Raw genomic sequence first — 21,362 nt, forward strand, 5'->3', positions numbered from 1 at the left:
AAAAATAGTTTTAAAAATCTTTTAAAAATTAACATGTAAATTGAAAATGTTGGGGAATTGCCTTCGATTTTTTGAAGCGGTTTTTTGAGAGACCAACAAATTTATTAAGTTAGTATTAAAAAAAGATCTCTCAAACGGAAATCTGAGTTTTCGATGTGGATCCAGTTGTGCTGCCACGAGTAGTTGATCCTGGTCCATCATTCGATTTCTCATCCGATCTTTTCGTCGATTCCATCGATTTTCCACCAACTTCCAGAGGGACAATCTTATTATCAATTGGCAAGATTTGATAACGAGCGATGCATTCCAAAACAAAGCGGAACGGAACTGCAGTATACTTTTCTTGGTCGCTCTTCCAAATTGATTTGATCTGGGAATTAAGCATAATTACGAAACACTAATTGATTAATTACCTTGCTATCCTCATATTTCAGAATCCAGCAAGAATTCTGAACCTTCTTTTTCCCATCTTTATACGGAAACATAAAATTATAAGGGAGCAACGTCTTTCTCTTAAATTGTGTCAGATGAGACTGAAAATTTCAGAATATTCTGAAAAATAGAGCTAATTTGGCGCTTGGCTGGTTTAAACCAGTATATCTCATTTGAATGAATTGGTACAAAAGAATGTCACCTACAAAATTGCAGCTCTATTTCGGTTTAGTACACTTTGAAATTTTCAGTTCTATACAACGAATGGTACTATATTTTTTTAGACATCTAAAGTTGTCTATTTTCCACTAAAAATAGGTGAAATTAACAAATTTTCAGCCGATAATTTTGTACATATGTTTTAGACTTATTGGTGGTGCGGAGATTTTTATAATCTAGAACCAAAACATTTTAAATATCAGAATCCATTATTTTTCAGGAATGGGCCTCAACGGCAACGTCAAAGACATGCTCACCGCTTCCAATGCGAAGAAAGGATTAACGCTGGGCGCAAGCATATATAATAATCCTGTCGGATTAGCTCGTGAACATATTCCCTATGCTGACGCTGCTCTTACTACCTACTAATCAATGGGGAGAATGTTTTCAAGCTGGCTAAAGATTTCGCCGATCAATATATAGATCCGGTGAATCTTGTCAAGAACGTCGTGAAAGATGTTATTGGGCCAGTTGGTAAAGTGGTCATTGGAGTTATCGGTTTCTTCGGTGGCTTTTTTGGCGGACTATTTGGCGGCGGAGGACCATCGATTCCAGATATTCTCAACCCAGTAATTCAAAGAAAGGAGGCTTTTGACAAAATAGTATCTGGTGATATTAAAGGAGGACTAGAGCAGCTCAAAAACTTCGCTGGTACTCAAGAAGAGTATAAGGAGATGATTGACAAGTTTAAAGGTGGGGGGACATGAAAAAAATAATGTTCTCGAAATTTCGTTCAAAGATGCCCCTCGAGGAGTTGAACTTGTGAGGGCGATGATTGAGGGTGCGGCGCCGCTACCGACTGAGCCACGCGGGCAAAGAGAAAGCGCACGCCCGATTGCATACATAAAGGCGAGGACGACAGCTGTACGCAGAGTGACATTACGCGTTGTACACCGTGACGGTAGAATGCATACTCTAGCTACAAAAAAACTACGAAAAATCTCCTTTAAAGGAGGGTAGACAGCAAAAATTTCAAAAATTTCATTTTTACTGAAAAGATATAACTCTGAAGTATAAATATAGCTATGTACTTAAAAACCTGAAAAAAACACTTCAAGGACGAAAAAATGCTCTTTTTTGTCACCCTAATTTCTTCACTAGCTTGCTGCTGCGGCGTCGCTTCATAACGTGAAAAACGCGATGGTCGCCTCTTACACGCGTAGTGTAGTGGGTACGCTCTAGGCTAGTATTCAGGAGGTCAGAGGTTCAATCCCTGCTGGTGTTTTTACTTTTTTCTTCCCTTGTTTCCTTCGGATTGAACTTTTTGAACTCGGAATTTCTGAAGGGCTACCAGCGTGCCGCCGAGGCCTCGCTCCGAGGTACCAAAATCAGTTGAAAATGAAGAAACTTGTTTTATTATGTTAACAAATAAATTATGAAAAAAACTACAATTAATTTTTAGAAAGAGACATAACAATTGAAAGAAAAACCACATAATTAAAACAATCCTCGTGCAGGGCTGGTCGTCGGAAGGTGAAGGAAGCAGTAAAAATGGAGACGTCTCTGAAAACCCTAGTCATAAAACAGTTTTTATTCCTAGAGTAATAACGAGAAGTAATGAGATAAATAGGAACAGTGAAGAAACGGTTATCGAAGAGAAAATCGCTTTTTTCGCATGCCTATAAAAAACACCGGCGACTGGCAAAATAATCGGTCGATAGAACTTTAAATTTACATTAAAAATTCACTTTTATATGGGTTTTATAATAAATAAGAAAAAAGAGCTTTTTTAATGTTGAAGTCGTTAAAAATTGAAAAAAATAAAGTCGGGAAATAAAAAAATAAAATGTTTGCGCGTGGGATTGCGTGCTTTAGGTGCGAACACCGCGACGGCAAAATACACATTCTCTGAAATTTTCCCCGAAATTTTTGCTGTCTGCCCTCCTTTAATGAAGCACAGGATGCGCAAGAAAAACCACAATTTTATGAACAAGATAAAAGAGATGCCGATTGTTGAAGAAGTTGTTGAGAAGCTTGATCCGATTCTTAACTTCGATGATGATGATATGTTGGATAAGCTGAATCCTCTAGATAAGTTCTCGGACAAACTAAAGGATTGGAAAAATAAATTGAAGCCAAAGTTACCGCCAGGTCTTCAGAAGTTGTGGGATGACGTGAAGAGAGGTGAAGATTTGATGAAAAAAGCAGAAGGTCTTCTTGGATTCTCTCTTCCTGGTGGTCTCAATGGGTTCTTAAATGATCCATATGGCTCAAACGAACCATATGGGCCAAAAGAGCTTTATGGTATTAATGGGAAATATGGTCCTGATGGGTTCTTTGGACCAAACTCTCAAATTGGTCCTTATGGGCCTAAAGGTGGGGGGACGTGAAAAAATAATGTTCTCGAAATTCTGTTTAAATATGCCTCTCGAGGAGTTGAACTTGTCGAGGCGAGTATTGAAGGTGCGGGGCCGCTACCGACTGAGCCACGCGGGCGAAACTGGAGCGGGCGCCTGATTGAATACATAAAGGCGAGGACGACCGCAGTACGCAGAGTGACATTAAGCGTTGTACACCGTTACGGTAGAATGCATACTCTGGCCCCAAAAATCCCCCGTAAAATCTCCTGTCCCCCCACCTCTAAAGGCTTATTTGGACTTAATGGGCCTAACGGACTAAATGGAGCTTTTGCCACATCGAAACTTCTAGAGAACACTCCATTTGGAAGTAAGGGAACTCATGGATTGAATGGGATGTTCGGACCCAATGGACCTTATGGACCATTTTGAGATTTGGACCAAGTGGGCCTTTTGGTCCGAACGGACCTTTTGGACCTAACAGCTTAAAAGGACCCAAAGGAGATAATCCATTGAAAGAATAGATACAGAAGCTGTATGATAACAATCTAGGCAAGATTAAGTGTCAGGAGACCATTCAAGAAGTGTACGGGAAGTTTAAAGAAAAGTTTGTGGACTTGTTAAAAGATAATATTCCTGTAAAATTGAAAGATTTGTTTGGTGGAAAGTTGGATAAGCTCAAAAAGACATTGAATAAAGCGAAAGATCTGTTTAAGGCCATTGATGATGCAGTTGAGAAGATTCAGGAACTTCCAAAATCAGATCCGGAGAAAAAGGCAAAAGAGTTGTTCAGAAAAACTAGAAAGGTGAAGAGGGAAAAACTAAACCTTACAAGAGAATTAATGTTCCCCCAAAGAACTGGACAACTTCCACATCTTCCACAACTGGAGCTCCTCAAGGAACTCCGATGCTTATGAGAAGAGCCAAGGATGCTGCTGATAAAGTTTTGACTTGTATTGAAATGCCACCTCATCCGGGACTAGACGCTTTTAACCAGATTAAAGGGCTTCCTGGTCAATTCCAGAGTATTCTGAATCCAGTTTCCGGGATCATGGATTCCATGGATGTGATTCAGAATCAAGAAAATCTGGAGGGAAAAATGAAGAATATGAATGGAATTCTAGATGAGATATTAGGCAAGAAAGATCAAACCTCACTCAATAGATTTGATTTTTTGAAAACTTCAAAGCCTTTCAATGATGCTAGACAGTTTGTGAATGGCATGAAATTGCCGTTTGAGAGTTTACAACAACCGCCAAGTGTCTTTAATATTTTTGAATCTCTAGGAGGTTCTGGGCCAGTTGTTTCAAAAGTTTCTGACTTTTTTGGAGCGATTAAACTAGGGGGAGATGGTTGTTAGAAGGAAGAAATGAAGGATGCAGTTGAAACTCTCGAAGACATAATTGATCTGGCGGATGAAGTTGAAAAAGCAAAAAAGGATAAAGTGATGGATGACCTAGTCAAGTTTTGGAAAGATAGTGTGGAATATGCAAAGGAGTTGAAAAAGGTGGATAAAGCGATGAAGAAGTTTGCAAAGGAAGTGGAGGAATCGGAACCGGATTGGAAGATGTTTAGACAGCTGGATTATATGGAACCCCTTCTGGAAAAATCTATTGCTGGAATTGAGGACTTGGCAGGGCTTAATCAGGTTCATGAGCTTCGGAATGAAGTAGAGACAATTATAAAATCGGAGAAAACGGTCACTGAAGTCATCAAATATGTGAAGGGTCCAACAGAAATAATTATTCTAGATGTCGTCTTTAAAGACTTCAGAAAATCTGCCAAAAATCTAACCCTTATTACTGTTAGAGATGAATGAGACGAATGTGATCAATCAAACCGAATCGCACTTTTCCAATCAGTCTTTGGGAACCAGAGAATTCATTTTTGTATTCATAAAAGCTGCGGAATTGAATTTCACAGAAACTATAAACCTGGAAAGTTATGTGGAGTCTCTGAAACTTTTTTGAGTAATTCGACAAGAGAGAAAAGAGAGGTTCGAGAAGTGATTGAGGCTTATGAGAAGGTTTATCAAGCTACACGAATCGTTAATTGGAATCGAATTCTTATGGGATTCAGAGAGATGCCAGAGGTGGTCATGCAAACCAAAGGAGAGTTTAGTAGGATGAAAGTGGAAGAGGAGCCAGAGGATATTTGGTGAGTTTTGGAATTTTGAGGGGCCAAAAAGGGGAATCGAAAGTTCTGTTTTAGGAAAAATTTTTTGAATAAACCCCATTTTTTTTCTGAGATTCTGAGATTCTGAGATTCTGAGATTCTGAGATTCTGAGATTCTGAGATTCTGAGATTCTGAGATTCTGAGATTCTGTGATTCTGAGATTCTGAGATTCTGAGATTCTGAGATTCTGAGATTCTGAGATTCTGAGATTCTGTGTTTCTGAGATTCTGAGATTCTGAGATTCTGAGATTCTGAGTTTCTGAGATTTTGAGATTCTGAGATTCTCAAATTCTGAGATACTTAATGTCTGAGTTTCTGATTGTGAGATCCAAGCTTAGAAATTCCTGAAAGTTCAAACTTTTGGAAGAAAACATATTCAGGTGGATCATCTGGCTGATCATTGGAATCGCTTGCTCCTTGGCCTGCTCTTCTTGCTTCATCATTCTATTCCTCTGGTACAGAAACAGAAGAGACGACGACGGAACACGTAAGCTTCTCCCACATTCCATAAGCTCCGCCCCTTTTTCCAGCCTACATTTGTCCTGACGAGCTTGGAAGTACTCGTATGTCCAGATGCAAGATGCTCGTCTCCCAATGAACGCAATGGATTCCAAGGGTCAAACTGGTTTGTATAAAGCAGTTTTGGCGAAGAAATGGTACAGAGTAAAGGATCTTTTGGAAAATGGAGCACTGGTTGATGCGACATGTGGACCGTATCTCAGAACTGCACTATTTGAATTGGTACTGATGAAAGATAAAGAACATGCGAAGGACTTTCTGGATGCTGGAGCTTATATTTTACAACCGGATGTGGCTGGATATTATCCTGAACAATATGCAGATGAGGGTGGATTCATGTTACTGTTTGATGGATATTCCAAAGAGAATCAGAGGAAACGTGAGTGGCTACGACCGTAAAATCTTCAACCGAAGAGTTCCTAAGTTTGAGCTCAATTATCTCAATTCCTATGCAAGATATCAAAAAGTTTTCAACTAAAGAAAGTTTCTGATATTATGATAAATAATTGATCAGTTGACAACTTTTTGATATCTTCAATAGGAACCGAGATAATTGAGCTTGAGCGCACGTATCGAACATTTACGGTATTTGTCAGTAGAGCGCAAATGCTAATTTTACAGGAGTCATCCCTCCCAACACGCCAAGACCATATAAAATTCTAGTGGTTGACAAAGATTACATCCCTAGTAATGAACGGAAAAATCTGCCCAAGAGAATCAGAAAAAAGGTATTTGTTTGGGATTTTTTACTTTTGTAACCTCTCAATTTTCCAGATCACATGGGGATACAATGAGTCTATGGATTTGAATAAGTTCACTCATATTGTGGTCCCTCAGAAATATAGCAAAAAAGAGAACATCTTGACATTGGAAGACGATGATTTGTTCATTTGGAAATGTGTTGCAAGGTAAGAGATACTGTAAGTTGGATTTTTGAATTTTTTGGAATTTTCTGTTTTTTTTTCTTTTTCTGAGATTCTGAGATTTTGAGATTCTGAGATTCTGAGATTCTGAGATTCTGAGATTCTGAGATTCTGAGATTCTGAGATTCTGAGATTCTGAGATTCTGAGATTCTGAGATTCTGAGATTCTGAGGTTCTGAGATTCTGAGATTCTGAGATTCTGAAATTCTGAGATTCTGAGATTCTGAGATTCTGAGATTCTGAGATTCTGAGATTCTGAGATTCTGAGATTCTGAGATTCTGAGATTCTGAGATTCTGAGATTCTGAGATTCTGAGATTCTGAGATTCTGAGATTCTGAGATTCTGAGATTCTGAGATTCTGAGATTCTGAGATTCTGAGATTCTGAGATTCTGAGGTTCTGAGATTCTGAGATTCTGAGATTCTGAGATTCTGAGATTCTGAGATTCTGAGATTCTGAGATTCTGAGATTCTGAGATTCTGAGATTCTGAGATTCTGAGATTCAAAAATTCTGAAATTTTGAAGTTCTGAAATTTTTATAGATCAAGCCAGCTTGGAAAACGGAAACCGAGAAGTACTCTTTGGCTCCGTTCCGATTTGTTTTGGAGTGCATTGCACGTTATCAAATTTTGCCAATTGGAAGTACAGTAATCCAGATGAACGAGGAAAATGGAGCAGATGGGGTAGAAGGCACGAAATCAAAAGAAGCGGTGAATGTTCCAACGACGCCGACTAACGTCGAACCCACACCTTGAACTCTCTCAATATTTCGATAATTAATAAATTAAGAATTTCAATTATGAGAACCTTATGATCGGTGTGTTATATTTTTGACTAGAAATTCAGGGTTAAATTCTGAGTATTTCAAGAACAATTTTTGAAATTTCGGAATCTCAGAATTCTTGAACTTTTGGAACTTTTGGAATCTATCTTCAAACCTGTGAATTTCAGAATATTTTTTCAGTCTCCCATCTCCTCCCCTACTCTTACGCCATAATTCGATTAACTCTCCCACAATAAAACCCACCCCTCTCCTCTGAAAATTCATTTTTCTGAAAATGAAAATTCCTTTCTTTTTTCTATTCATCGGGATAGGAGCATATACAGGCCCTTTGCCACCTTCCGAAGCTTTATCTCAAGCATTTTTCGATGGATTCATGGAAGCAGTCAATGAGAACAATCAGACTGCAATCAAAAATCGTTTTGCGCCAAGCTTTTTGAATGATGGTGAGTCTTTTTTGGGTTTATAGGGACTCAGAATTTCAAAATCTCAGAATTCCAGAATCTTATTAGGTTGGTACAAAAGCAATGCGCGTTTTTGATGTACTTTATTTTTATTGTAAAAATGAAACAAAAGGACATCAATCGGGAACATACTTTCCATCATTATCGACCACTCTCTGCCAACGCATGGGCGAAAATTCGATGCCTCTCGTGAAGAACCTCACTGGCTGTGACTCGAAGTAGTTCGTTACCCAGATGTTCACTTTTCCCCCATTCTTGAACGTTTTCTCAAAGAGATGATGCTGCATTGGCCTGAGCAAGTCATAGTCGGATAGTGCGAAATTTGGGCTACAAGGCGACTGTAAAAGCACTTCCCAGTCTATCTTCAAAAACATTTTTTAGTGATTTTTGCGGTGTGTGGTCGAGAGTTGTCGTGAACCAGAAACTTCGCTGATGAGCCCACTCCTTGCCGTTTGAGCACCTGATCCACCCGGTTCAGCTGACCTTTATCACAATTGGTAGTCACTATTTGACCATGCTTTAGAAATTCAAAACACCTCAGGCCTCGCAAATTCCACCAGACACAGAACATATCCTTTTCCCCGTGCATGTTCGGTTTTGGTGTCGGTTTCGGTGATTCGTCATGATTCAGTCACTGCTTTTTCTATCCAAAGCACTCGCATTGAGTCCATCTCTCATCCAAAATCAAAATTAGATCCAATAAACCAAGACTTTTTAAACGGCGCAAGATAAAACCGGCCACCTCGATGCGCTTTATCTTGTTATCGTCAGAAAGTTCGTGTGACACGTTTTTTCTGCATCTGTTTGCTTTCCAGAATTGTGATTAAGGTGCGATTAGACTGTTCTGATAAGCAGCTAGTTGTTTGGCACGGGTCCAGTTCGCTTGCTGATCTCAAGAAATCGTTGACAACGCTTTTTAGACGAAACTGCGTGTTTAGCCTTCCACGCTTTCTTCGACGCTTCTGGAGCGTCGAAACCAGCGTCGATATTAATTTTTGGATAAAGCATCTTCTTAAAATACTGACGGAAAAAGGCGATGTGCTTCGGCGGCGGCTTTTCCGTTTTTGAATTCATGCGAAAATAAGACTCGAAAACGAACATTTTGATTGGCCATCTTCTTGAAAGTTTTTCCCTATTCAAAAATTGATTCGAACAGTGAAGTAACAATAAAAAACAAAGTTAAAGACATGTTATTTGAAATAAAGAAATAATTAAGCCGAACAACCTATTCACAGGCGAAATATAAAACACCAAACATAGCGCGCATTACTTTTTTACCAACCTAATAAAAACTTTTAAAGGTGGGGGGACAGGAGATTTTACGGGGGATTTTTGTAGCTAGAGTATGCATTCTACCGTCCCGGTGAACAACGCTTAATGTCACTCTGCGTACAGCTGTCGTCCTCGCCTTTATGTATGCAAACGGGCGTGCGCTTTCTCTTTGCCCGCGTGGCTCAGTCGGTAGCGGCGCCGAACCCTCAATCATCGCCTTCACAAGTTCAACTCCTCGAGGGGCAACTTCATTTTTTCCAGGTGTAACCAAAAAAATATACGAAAACATCGTTGAAGATCTCTCCAACTACACTTATTCCATCGAACACGCTTTCTATGACATCTTCGAACAACCCAGAAAGAACACATGGATTCTGAACACTACCGTTCATTTCCGTGGACCCGCGCCGACGTACCACCGGAAAAACTATCAGTTTGCAATTGAAAACCAAAATAATGTGGAGACATTAGAACCTGGAACTTTATATTCTGGAATTTTCAGAATCCTCAATTGTACCCTGATGCATGGCAAATCAAAGCAGTGGTTCCAATCGTTTACCATCGAAAACATTTTGTACAGAATCAGGTGACGCCTGAAATGATTCTAGGGAATATGCTTTCCGAATTTTTGAATTGTGTGAATACAGGAGACATTAATCGACTTCAAGGAATGATAGAAATGCATGGTAATATTCTATAACGAATTTTGTAATTTGGAATATTCCAGAAGTGGTCAGTCCGACTGGAATGCAACAATTGAGAGATATCGTCGGTGGGAATCGATTCGAAGTTCGTTCCTATCGAATCGTAAAGTCCGGAGAGATTTCTTCTACAGTAATCTTCACTAATCCAAGTACTCAACTAGCGAATTTATTCTGGTTTGTGTTCAAGAGTCAGGATGAGCAGAATCTGTATTTTTGGAAAATTACGGACATGAAACTGATGTATGGGGGTTATGGGCCACCGAGGGATTTTGTTGGAGGATTCGGATGGATTGATGATAATCACTGATTGATTAAAACTTTGAAGAAATAAAAAATGTTGTATTTTAGTTATATTCTTCCGAAAACAATTTTTTGGGGGAACATTTGGGAAGATTGAAAAGGCTGAGCCGATTTTTGTCGCGGGTTCGAGCCCCGCATTGGTCAATTGATAAAATGTCGGTGATAAAGTATGAAACATTTTATCAGTTGACAAGTTTTTGATATCTTTTACAGAAATTGAGATGATTGAGCTCAAAGAGCGAGTATAGGGAATGGTGTTCCATTTGGAAGAATACGGTATTTTGTATTTTTCAAACTTCTGAAAAAAGTGGTTTAGTTTTCTAAACTTTTCCTTTTTTTTCCAAAGTTTGGGAACTTAAAATTTTATAAATTTCAAAAAAAAATTCCCATATTCCAAAAGTTTCAGAATTTCAAAAGTTCCGAATTTTCAAAAACTCCAAAAATTCATGAATTCCAAAACTTTGAAAATTTCAGAAGTTCCAAAATTTCAAAACCGCATTTTGGCAGCTTTTCTCTAATAAATTTCTTGTCTATCTTTGAGCTCAATCATCTCGGTTCTTATGAGAGATATCGAAATAAACATTTCATTAGTTGACAAGTTTTTTAAAGGTGGGGGGACATGAAAAAATAATGTTCCCGAAATTCTGTTTAAATATGCCCCTCAAGGAGTTGAACTTGTCGAGGCGAGTATTGAAGGTGCGGCGCCGCTACTGACTGAGCCACGCGGGCGAAACTGGAGCGGGCGCCCGATTGCATACATAAAGGCGAGGACGACCGCAGTACGCAGAGTGACATTAAGCGTTGTACACCGTTACGGTAGAATGCATACTCTGGCCCCAAAAATCCCCCGTAAAATCTCCTGTCCCCCCACCTTTAAATATCTCTTATAGGAGCCGCGATAATGCACTTCAAACTGCAGCTACCGTAAAACCTAAAAGACAGCTCCCATATTGTCAAGTTTGAACCTAATTATTTCGGCTTCTGTAACAGATACCAAAAACCTGTCAACTGATAAAATATTTATCATAATATCACCAATATTTTCTATTTTATAAATCCTTGATATCTCTTATAGGAACCGAGATATTCGAGCTCAAATGGCAACTATAGGGTGGCATTCATTCTCCCTATTTCCGCCCGCAATCTCAATAATTATTCATCGCCCATGTCTTCTCTCATGCCATTGTTCCGTTATCTCATCGAATATGTCCTTATGATGTCTTCCCAAATAACTCTCTCCTCTTTTTCCCCTATTTTCTCACACATTCTTATCATCCGCGTCCATCGGAGATGAAGAGATCCACCTTGGCGTCCTTGTTCTGCCTAAAAAAGCCAAGTTTTTTTCGTATGTTACGCAACATAATCCACCCGACGTCTACGACTATAGAAAACATACAAAAAGTACCAGTTTTCGATCTGATAACATTACAGATTTCTCTAGATTTCTTCCTGGGGCAACAAAAAGAACAGAACAACGAACTTGTAATACAATCGTTCCACTTACTGTACTTTCTTCACTATTTATTCGAATACAAATCAATCATTTTATCAGTCTCCAGTCACACCCTTTGCGGTTTCTCCTTATCAGTTACATAGAGAAAAAAATGATAGTGGAATGAGGAACGGATTTACAAGGACACACAGAGGGTGAAAGTGATCGTTTGTTTGTTAATAAAATTGTGTAATGCAGGTGATACGGTGATAAAAATGTGTCTTGTACCTTGGACAAGTTGAAGCCACTAGAAGCTTACCTTAAACACTCTAATAGAAGGTCACCCAACTTTGAGCTCATATATCTCGGTTGCTAAAAAAGATATCAAAAAGTGGTCAACTGATAAAACACGTTTGATGTTATGATAAACAATTTATCAGTTGACAACTTTTTGCTACCTTTGACAGTAACCGAGATATATAGGATCAAAGTTAGGAACCCTTCTATTACAGGTTTTACAGTTATGACAAAATGAGAGTTTTAATTTTGTAGTTTACAAATTACAAACGATTTTTAAATAATAAAAACTTTATTTTTATAAAATTTTTATAAAATTTCTAAAAATTCATCTCCAGTTTCTGACTTCCACTTCCTCCTTTTACATGCAATTCAACAACTGCCCATTTCTCTCTTCCCTCTCTCCGGCAGTGACGGAATTCCCCCTCCCTCCTATACGCCCTCCACTTCTCATGCTATCGCCGCCCGGTTAGCTCAGTCGGTAGAGCACCAGACTCTTAATCTGGTTGTCGCGGGTTCGAGCCCCGCATTGGGCTCAGATTTTTTGCTTTTTTTGATGACTTCTCCCATTCGTCAAAGTTTATAATTGCATTGAAGGAGAAGGCCACCACGCGCCTCATTGGCTCAGTGGCAGAGCGTCTGTCTAGTAAACAGAAGGTCGCTGGTTCGATTCCAGCATGAGGCACCGAAATTTTTTGAAGCTTTTTCTTGCAACCCGTGCCAGAAGACATAATCATTTTTCTCGTCCTTGATTAACGGAGAAGCGAGGCTTACGTCGTAAAATTCAGGTTTTCAGGTGTCTTCTCAAATCTCGTCTCTCGACAGCACCTCAATCTGCATAAAACTGTCAAGGCTGATTAGATCATATCGTGTTAGTGTGGGCGAGATATCTGTATTTAAATTTTCTTTTTGATGATGACTATGGTCTTGTTACAAAATTTATAGAGAATTTGAGATTTCTGGTCTCGTACTATGATAGAAAATTATTAAGTTACACATTGGTTTCTGATGATTCAGAAGGAGTTAGAAGGAATCGGAAGCTTGTAAAGTTCGGTTCAAAGACTTCAAAAGACTAACCCCAATGTTCATGATCCTCAAAATGTGATTGTTCCACTCGTGTCCTTCTTCTTCCGTTCACCCCCACTACTCTCTTCTCCATTCATCATTTCGTCCCCTCCATCGGATTTGTCGGCATCGCAATATACGCAAGGGTGATTATCATCATTAGTTGCTTTTTTATGATTATTATTATGACGATCCTGACATAGGCCAGATGTGACGTCCATAAAAAAGGGTGGATCAGGGGGAGAAAGTGAATAAGGAAAAGGAAATGGAAGTGAAAGGGGGAGGAGGAGAGTGGACCATGTGATGGTCATTACATTGGATTTTATAATATAGTTAGATTTGAAATTCTTATTTAAGATTTACTGTGATTTCCATGATCTAGGTTTTCGTTTGAAAAGTTGTGTTAGCCAAGATTAAAAGATGTAATTTTACCCTTTAAATGGTCTAAAAGAAGCCTTTTATACGAGCACTTGGATCTCAATTATCTCGATTGCCATGAAAGCAATCTAAAATTGTTCAACTAATAAAATATTGGCCATGTTATCATAAATCTTTTATCAATTGGCCACTTTTCAATGTCTTTTATAGGAACCGAGATAAATTGGCTCAAAGTTACAAGTTAGGGTGGACTTCTATTTAAGCAGCTTATTTTTCTTGTGCCTGTCGTATCTCTGTTCCAATGAAAGAAAACAAAAAGTTATCAACTAATAAAATGTTGGCGATAATATGATAAATATTTTATCACTATACAGATTTTTGATACCTCTTCCGGAAACCGACATAATTGAGGTTAAAGGTAGAGAGGTGTTAAGATATCAAAAAGTTGCCATGTGCCGCAAATGACAACGTTTTGCTATCTACAAAGTCTCTGACCATAAACAAAGTTTTTTCATAGCTTGTCTATAAAAACTTAATGGAAAGTTAAATTTGTAGGACATATAGGCAGAGCTACGCGGTCGGGAAAGCGGCCGATGACCGTATGGAAGCGGTGCAATATTAGTACTCACCTTATCTCTGTTCCTGTGAAGGATAACAAAAAAGTGTCAGATGATAAAATATTGATGTTGTTATAGCAAACATTTTATCAATTGACAACTTTTTGAGATCTTTAACAGGAATCGAGATAATTGAGCTCAAAGATAGCGAGCTTCTAGGCTACGCGATGTCGGCCGACGACCATATGACAGGAAGAAATCCCTGACAACATTTTTTTGTATATTTTCTTTGATCCCTGTGGGGTTGTGTGTCTATTCCACAAAAGTGTCCTCATGCATATCATCATCGCCTCCTCCTCGTTCATGGATCAAATCACTCTTCTTCTATTTCTTTTTCATCTCCTTCACTACCTGAGACTTCTCATTTTCCTTTTCCTCTCGTATAATACATACGAGACTTCTTGGTGGGGGGCGACTAGCTTCTTCTTCTTCTTGAAAAGAACAAGCTTCTGACGCCACGCCCCTTCAGTAGAGGATCAGAGAGAAGGCGTGGGAGAACAAGAAGAAGCGTTTTTGGTTTCCTTCTCTCTTTTTTGCTGATGACTATATCACCATTATGATCGTTTCATCACCTTAACTAGAAGAGACTCCGCCCACTTCTTCTGACACTCATTTGCATTCTTTTTCCTCCCATTTAACAACTATTTACACTACCACATTCCTTTTACTAATTGGCTTCTGTTATTAGGTGTAGCTTTATGGTTTGTTAAGAGAAAATGAACAAATTTGCATTCTATTGTTTCATTTGGAATTTTTCTCAATAGGTCCAGTAGGTACTACCAGTTTCTCAAGGTTTAAGAAGTTTTCCATAAAAGGAACTGATTGTTTTTATTTTTCATGAAAGAACTTTTTAGATTTTCTAGAAGAAATCGGGTTTTTTTTTGTTAAATTTGCCTTGAAGCCCACCATATATGTTCACGTTAAGCTCAATTATCTCGGCTCCCATAAGATTTATTGAAAATCAGTCAACTGATTAAATGTTTATCATAATATCACCTACATTTTTTCAGTTGAAAGATTTTTGATATCTCTCCCAGGAACCGAGATAATTGAGCTCAAGGTGCACATTATTTTTTTTGTTTGCGAAAAAAAAAGTCGTCGTTGATAAAAGAAATTTATCACAAAATGTTTGATTTTTTGAGATTTTTTTAATGTTTTTTTTTAATTAATTGTATATTTTAAAGAAAATTTTCATCCATCTTTAGCCTCTGAGTTTTTGAATTTTAAATTTTTTTTTCGAGTTTTTGAAGTTTTTGAAATTTTGGAGTTTTTGAAAAAATTTTGAAATAGCTGAGATTCAGAGATTCAGAGATTCTGAGATTCTGAGGTTCTGAGATTCTGAGGTTCTGAGATTCTGAGATTCTGAGATTCTGAGATTCTGAGATTCTGAGATTCTGAGATTCTGAGATTCTGAGATTCTGAGATTCTGAGATTCTGAGATTCTGAGATTCTGAGATTCTGAGATTCTGAGATTCTGAGATTCTGAGATTCTGAGATTCTGAGATTCTGAGATTCTGAGATTCTGAGATTCTGAGATTCTGAGATTCTGAAATTCTGAAATTCTGAGATTCTGAGATTCTGAGATTCTGAGATTCTGAGATTCTGAGATTCTGAGATTCTGAGATTCCGAAATTGTAAAATTCTGAAATTCTGAGATTCTGAGATTCTGAGATTCTGAGATTCTGAGATTCTGAAATTCTGAGATTCTGAGATTCTGAGATTCTGTGATTCCGAAATTGTAAAATTCTGAGATTCTGAGATTCTAAGTGCAAATTTTGAGCAAATTCTCAACCGTTGTCTGAAAAACCTTCCCTTGTTAGAAAATTAAGAAAACAAAAAACTCTGAAATAATGAGATTTTGAAATTCTAAAATGCTAAAAATCCGAATTTCGAAAATTTGAAAATACATCAACTGAAAAGTTTCTAGAATCTTTTAAACATCCAAAATTATACAAATCCAAAATTTCTAGAAATCCCAAATTCAAAAATTCTGAAATTCTAAAATTCTAAAATTTGAAAGTTCGAAACTTCTGAGGTTCTAAACATTCTAAAATTTCAGAACCTCTGTATTTAATTTTTCAACCTTTATTCAAATACCATTTTCTTTTTTTATATCCAAAATAATCAAAATTCATAATTTATATTTTTCAGGACATCGACAATTTGTGACCTGGAAACTTCAAAAAAGGGAAATGAAGAAACCTTCACATATACTGCTGCTATGCTTATTAGCATTTAGTACATTTCATGGTAAGTGTTACCGTAAAACCTGTAATAGAAGGGCTCCTGAATTGTCACTTTTGAGCTCAAATATCTCAGCTCCTATGCAAGATATCAAAAATGTGTAAATTGATAAAATTTTTTGAATATTATGGTAAACAATTTATTAGTGGACAACTTTCAGATATTTCAAAAGGGAACCGAGATAAATTAGGTCAAAGTTAGGGACCCTTCTATTACAGGTTTTACAAATTTTTTTCTTAAATCTTTCTTTTTGGCGCCTTTTTTAAATCTCATTTTTGCAAAAATGTTCCTTCAAGTGTTCTATTTCGTTTTGAAACACTTGTCTCCTCCTTTCGACCACTCGACCGATACATTTTCCCCTTTTTTGTCGTTTTGTAATTCTCTTTTTGAATCGAATCGGAAGCCGAGACCAAGAAGAAATAGTATAAAAAGAGGAGAGGGATTAGAGAAAAAGGATATTTCCCAAAAAGATCGAAAAGGCTAAAGGGCTTAGAGAAAATCGGCTAGGTAGGGGTACATTGCCGCTAATTGATAAGGCGACATTTATCAATTTGATTTATTTATGAGTCTGGTTTTTGATTGGCGGGCATGGTGGCCTAGAAATTTCAAAATTGATTTTCTAGGCCATGAAAGACAAATAAATGGAAAATTCCAATCCATCCAATAAAGTTGTTGCGTAAATGTCTCCTAACCGGAATACCTCAAAATGTTCGAAAAGAGACAAGGCCTTGAAAAAGACGTTTTCGTGTACTTTCACGGAATATATATGTTGCCATATAGATTTTTGTCACTGATAAGCCGGCCTGGGAGGCAGGTGATAAGGATCTGCGGGTTTTTGAACAGATAAATTAGGGGTTTGGAGGGAGGAAAACTTGGGCATGATTTTATTGGAGATTTTTTTTTGGTATTTATAAAAATGGGGAATTCTGAAATTATGAAATTCGGAAATACTGCTCATCTAACGAATTTCGAATTTCGATAAGCTATAAAAACTAGATTATGTTTAATTTCAGTCACCCACGCTGAGGAAGAAAATGAGCTAGATGCATCTGGAGAGGGACCACCAGGCACTTCAGGTGACTCAGCTCCGGGAGCAGTTGGACCAGCCACAGAAGAGACTAAAACAGAGGATGATGCTAATGTGGAGTGAGTTTTTGTTTCAACTTTTTTGGCCATTGACTAAATTCTTTGATAGAATGACACTTGCTATTTGAGCTCAATTATCTCAATTTCTATACAAGATATCACAATTCTGTCAGATAATAAATTGTTGATGATATCATGATAAACAATTTATCAGTTAACAAATTTTAGATAGCGGTTGTAGGAACGGAGATAATTGACTTGCAAGCTACGATATGACTATTGCAAAGTTTAAACTGAAATTGACAGTTGTTGTCGTAGCTACCGTATTTGTAGAAGCCGTTGCACTTCGAGCTCCATCATCTGGGTTCTTATGAGAGATATCCATAAAAAATGTTGGTGATGTTATGATAAAAAGTTTATCAGTTGAAGATTTTTTGATATCTCTCATAGAAATTAAGATAATTGAGCTACAAGTTCCTAGCATAAACGCTTTTACGGAAGCCTACCGAATGCGCACACTCTGAGCTCATTTATCTTGGTTCCTATAAGAGATGTCAAAAATTTGTCAATTGTCCAAACGTTTACTATATTGTCACCAGCATTTTATCAGTTGAAAGTTTTTTGATATCTTTTAAAGGAACCGAGATAATTGATCTACAAGATTCGAACTGAAAATGACAAGTATTACTGTACCTACTACCTACCTACTAGCTACCGCTAACTACCGCTTCAAATTTACTAGCTACCGCTTCAAACTCTCAAGATTTAACCAAACAAAACTTCCAGCAAATCCTGCAAAGATCGTCACGATTTGTGCAAATTCTGGTCATCAATCGGCGAGTGTAATACCAACAAAAATTGGATGGAAGACCATTGTCCAGTGTCTTGTGATGTCTGCAACGGAGTCACCACTTGTATCGATAGACATCGTCTGTGCGGATTCTGGGCGACGATTCGGGAGTGTGAAACTAATGCGGTTTGGATGTTATCAAACTGTCCAAAGGCTTGTAAAGCGTGCAAAGGAAGATCAGTGACTCTAGGAGGAACTGGTCCAGGGGGAACTTTCAAGGAAGACGATTGCACTTTTATTACCACCAATGAGGATACATCGATTAGAAAGGTACAGTACCTTTTCAGCTATTTAACCATTTTCCAAAATAATCCAAAGTTTTTCCGTTCTAGACATTATCCATCCGTGACGTCCGTGATTCCAATGCAAACTTCAATTGTGCTCCAACTCAAGAAACTCCAAACTGCAATAGAAATCTTTGTTATCACTTGAGATATCGCTCATTCGATGGAACTTGCAATAACCTAGAACGCCCGATGATTGGATCAGCGTTCACCGCTTTGATGAGATTGAAGAAGCCACTCTATGATAATGGATTGAACGCTCCAACTTGTAAGAATTTAAACTTTTAAGATTTTTAGCGGCAAATTCAAATTTCTAAATTCCAGCATCATTCCTCCGAAGCAGGCCTTCCGCTCGTGACGCCTCCAGACTCCTCTTATCGTCGTCTACTCAAATCCAACATCATTCCAATGCTCTTCTGATGCAATGGGGACAATTTATTGCTCATGACTTGGCCAAGACGACAATGCTCAACAATCAAGAATGCGCTGCCTGCACATCTAACAAGGGAAGATGCACCTCGGTTTTCTTGTCGAGATCTGATCCGACGTAAGTGATTTTGTTTACTCAAAATTAAGATTTTGGTCAGTCGAAAATCGTGACCGTCGACCGACCTCTCGAATTCGTGCTTTTGCGCGTCGCGTGTTTGCATACGCAGCATTGTGTGATTCACAAAATCAAAATTGTGTAGTGTGTCGTAAAATAAGATGCCGCGTACGCAAACACTCTCTGGCACGTCGATGCGCAAATGAGATGAGATTCTGAGATTCTGAGATTCTGAGATTCTGAGATTCTGAGATTCTGAGATTCTGAGATTCTGAGATTCTTTTTTTAATATTTCTGAGGTTCTGAAAATGTTTTGAAATTTCAAATTTCGAAACTTTGGAAATTTCTAATTTTTTCGAATTTATCGGAATTTTTGAAAATTCGGAATTTCAAACTTTTGAAAATTCAGAAAGAGATTCTGAGATTCTGAGATTCTGAGATTCTGAGATTCTGAGATTCTGAGATTCTGAGATTCTGAGATTCTGAGATTCTGAGATTCTGCGATTCTGAGATTCTGAGATTCTGAGATTCTGAGATTCTGAGATTCTGAGATTCTTAGATTTTTCTAAAATTCTTCAAATTTTCTTTCAGTTTCGGCCGTTTCATGTGCTTGCCAGTTGCCAGATCCACCCCGGTCTGTGGTACCGGAGTCACCAATTTCAGAGAGCAATTTAATGAGAACACCGCTTTTATTGATGGGTCAATGGTAATTTGGAAAATGACTCAAACTAAAAAATTCGAAAATTTCAGATCTATGGAAGCAGTGATAGGGATCAATTCCTATTCCGTCAGGGAGCCTTCTTGAAGACCAAATTGATCAACAACCGAGTTTTTCCACCAGTTGGTAAGAGATTCAAAAAAAACTTCTATTTCGGTCGGTCGATCGGCTAAATATTCCGACCAAATGGAAGTTTTGATTTGAAACACATCTCAAGTACAAACCTTGTAAACTTTCAGACAAGAACAACAATGTGGTTGCTGGAGATGATCGTGCCAACATTTTTGTCGGATTGGCTTCTCTTCATGTTTTGTACTTGAGACAACATAACAGGTACTGTATTTTTCTGAAAAATTTAAAGTTTCTGTTTCTAAATTCCAGAATAAATTTCCGAATTTTCGAATTTCCGAAATTTTGAATCTCCCAATTTTAGATTTTCCGTTTTCCTTATTTTAAACTTTTGAAAATCTAAATTTTCGAATTTCTAGACCTCTAGATATCTAGATATCTTGATTTTTGAACTTTGGAAATTTTGAATTTTCGAGATGCTGGGGTAATGCAATTTTAGATTTTGAAACACTAAGATTTTGAATTTCTGAGATTCCTAAAATTCCTAATTTCTGAATTTCTGAATTTCTGAATTTCTGAATTTTTGAATTTCTGAATTTTTGAATTTCTGAATTTCTGAATTTCTGAATTTTTGAATTTTTGAATTCCTGAATTTCTGAATTTCTGAATTTCTGAATTTCTGAATTTCTGAATTTCTGAATTTCTGAATTTCTGAATTTCTGAATTTCTGAATTTCTGAATTTCTGAATTTCTGAATTTCTGAATTTCTGAATTTCTGAATTTCTGAATTTCTGAATTTCTGAATTTCTGAATTTCTGAATTTCTGAATTTCTGAATTTCTGAATTTCTGAATTTCTGAATTTCTGAATTTCTGAATTTCTGAATTTCTGAATTTCTGAATTTCTGAATTTCTGAATTTCTGGATTTCTGAATTTCTGAATTTCTGAATTTCTGAATTTCTGAATTTCTGAATTTCTGAATTTCTGAATTTCTGAATTTCTGAATTTCTGAATTTCTGAATTTCTGAATTTCTGAATTTCTAAATTTCTGAATTTATTAATTTCTTAATTTCTTAATTTCTTAATTTCTTAATTTCTTAATTTCTTAATTTCTTGATTTCTTAATTTCTTAATTTCTTAATTTCTTAATTTCTGAATTTCTTAATTCCGAAATTCCGAAAGGCTGAATTTAAATATAGCCCCCACCCCAATTCATGTATAGCCCCCCAAAATGAACCATAGTAGAGCCCCCCACCTCCAACAATCTAGACACTTGCGCAGTTCAAAAAAAGCCCGCCAAATCAAATATAGACCCCCACTTTTAAATGGCCCATTCCAATTCAATAAAAGCCCCCATCCATTCAGTTATAGACCCCCACTTTTGCGTAGTTTGTGGTGTGTGAAGGGTACCGTAACCGTCATGATGCAAATTTTGAGCTTTTTTAAAAAAAATTTCTGTGATTTTTTCGGAATTTGTGTCATTTTTCACCATTTTTCCTTGTTTCTTGGGAACTTTTTCTGAAAAATACTTTTCAGCTATGTATATCTTATCAGAACTTCCAAAATTAAAACCTTCTAAAATTCAGGCTTAGGCCAAAAAATGGTGGGGACCTATTTTTTAATTGGTGGGGGTCTAAAATTGAATGGGTGTGGGGCTATTTTTGAATTGGTGGGGGGGGGCTATTTTTGAAT

At 37.4% G+C, this 21,362-nt stretch overlaps 6 protein-coding genes and 2 non-coding genes across 8 annotated transcripts in view; 7 read left to right on the forward strand and 1 right to left on the reverse strand.

Moving 5' to 3' along the window:
• Positions 1-130: 130 nt before the first annotated feature.
• CBG17773 lies at positions 131-385 on the reverse strand (the record flags this gene model as incomplete). The annotated part of the gene is made up of 1 exon (XM_002631790.2): positions 131-385. One exon carries the CDS (start codon positions 383-385, stop codon positions 131-133), a length of 255 nt encoding a protein of 84 aa, XP_002631836.2.
• Positions 386-873: 488 nt separating this feature from the next.
• CBG17772 lies at positions 874-1,358 on the forward strand (the record flags this gene model as incomplete). Its single annotated transcript, XM_002631789.2, has 2 exons — positions 874-976; positions 1,075-1,358. 2 exons carry the CDS (start codon positions 874-876, stop codon positions 1,356-1,358), a joined length of 387 nt encoding a protein of 128 aa, XP_002631835.2.
• Positions 1,359-2,552: 1,194 nt separating this feature from the next.
• On the forward strand, positions 2,553-3,865 carry CBG25693 (the record flags this gene model as incomplete). The annotated part of the gene is made up of 4 exons (XM_045242885.1): positions 2,553-2,967; positions 3,301-3,346; positions 3,382-3,392; positions 3,501-3,865. 4 exons carry the CDS (start codon positions 2,553-2,555, stop codon positions 3,863-3,865), a joined length of 837 nt encoding a protein of 278 aa, XP_045100038.1.
• A 452-nt stretch (positions 3,866-4,317) lies between these two features.
• On the forward strand, positions 4,318-7,321 carry CBG25692 (the record flags this gene model as incomplete). Its single annotated transcript, XM_045242886.1, has 5 exons — positions 4,318-4,752; positions 5,698-6,022; positions 6,265-6,371; positions 6,418-6,541; positions 7,119-7,321. The coding sequence occupies 5 exons, from the start codon at positions 4,318-4,320 to the stop codon at positions 7,319-7,321; spliced, it is 1,194 nt and encodes a 397-aa protein (XP_045100037.1).
• A 303-nt stretch (positions 7,322-7,624) lies between these two features.
• Positions 7,625-10,094, forward strand: CBG17769 (the record flags this gene model as incomplete). Its single annotated transcript, XM_045242887.1, has 4 exons — positions 7,625-7,793; positions 9,345-9,541; positions 9,586-9,769; positions 9,811-10,094. 4 exons carry the CDS (start codon positions 7,625-7,627, stop codon positions 10,092-10,094), a joined length of 834 nt encoding a protein of 277 aa, XP_045096298.1.
• A 2,185-nt stretch (positions 10,095-12,279) lies between these two features.
• CBG28258 lies at positions 12,280-12,352 on the forward strand. The gene has a single exon. It is a non-coding gene (tRNA).
• A 77-nt stretch (positions 12,353-12,429) lies between these two features.
• On the forward strand, positions 12,430-12,501 carry CBG28941. Its single transcript has one exon. It is a non-coding gene (tRNA).
• A 3,567-nt stretch (positions 12,502-16,068) lies between these two features.
• Positions 16,069-21,362, forward strand: part of CBG17768 — a gene marked incomplete at both ends in the record, with an annotated part of 14,391 nt that continues 9,097 nt past the window's right edge. The window contains 8 exons of the mRNA XM_045242888.1: positions 16,069-16,126; positions 17,134-17,266; positions 17,993-18,326; positions 18,389-18,608; positions 18,665-18,887; positions 19,476-19,590; positions 19,635-19,728; positions 19,842-19,935. Coding sequence (XP_045096297.1) covers positions 16,069-16,126; positions 17,134-17,266; positions 17,993-18,326; positions 18,389-18,608; positions 18,665-18,887; positions 19,476-19,590; positions 19,635-19,728; positions 19,842-19,935 — 1,271 coding nt within the window. The remainder of the gene's footprint in view (positions 16,127-17,133; positions 17,267-17,992; positions 18,327-18,388; positions 18,609-18,664; positions 18,888-19,475; positions 19,591-19,634; positions 19,729-19,841; positions 19,936-21,362) is intronic.

This window comes from Caenorhabditis briggsae (genome assembly GCF_000004555.2).
Source record: "Caenorhabditis briggsae complete genome, chrII, whole genome shotgun sequence".
NCBI classification, from domain to species: domain Eukaryota; kingdom Metazoa; phylum Nematoda; class Chromadorea; order Rhabditida; family Rhabditidae; genus Caenorhabditis; species Caenorhabditis briggsae.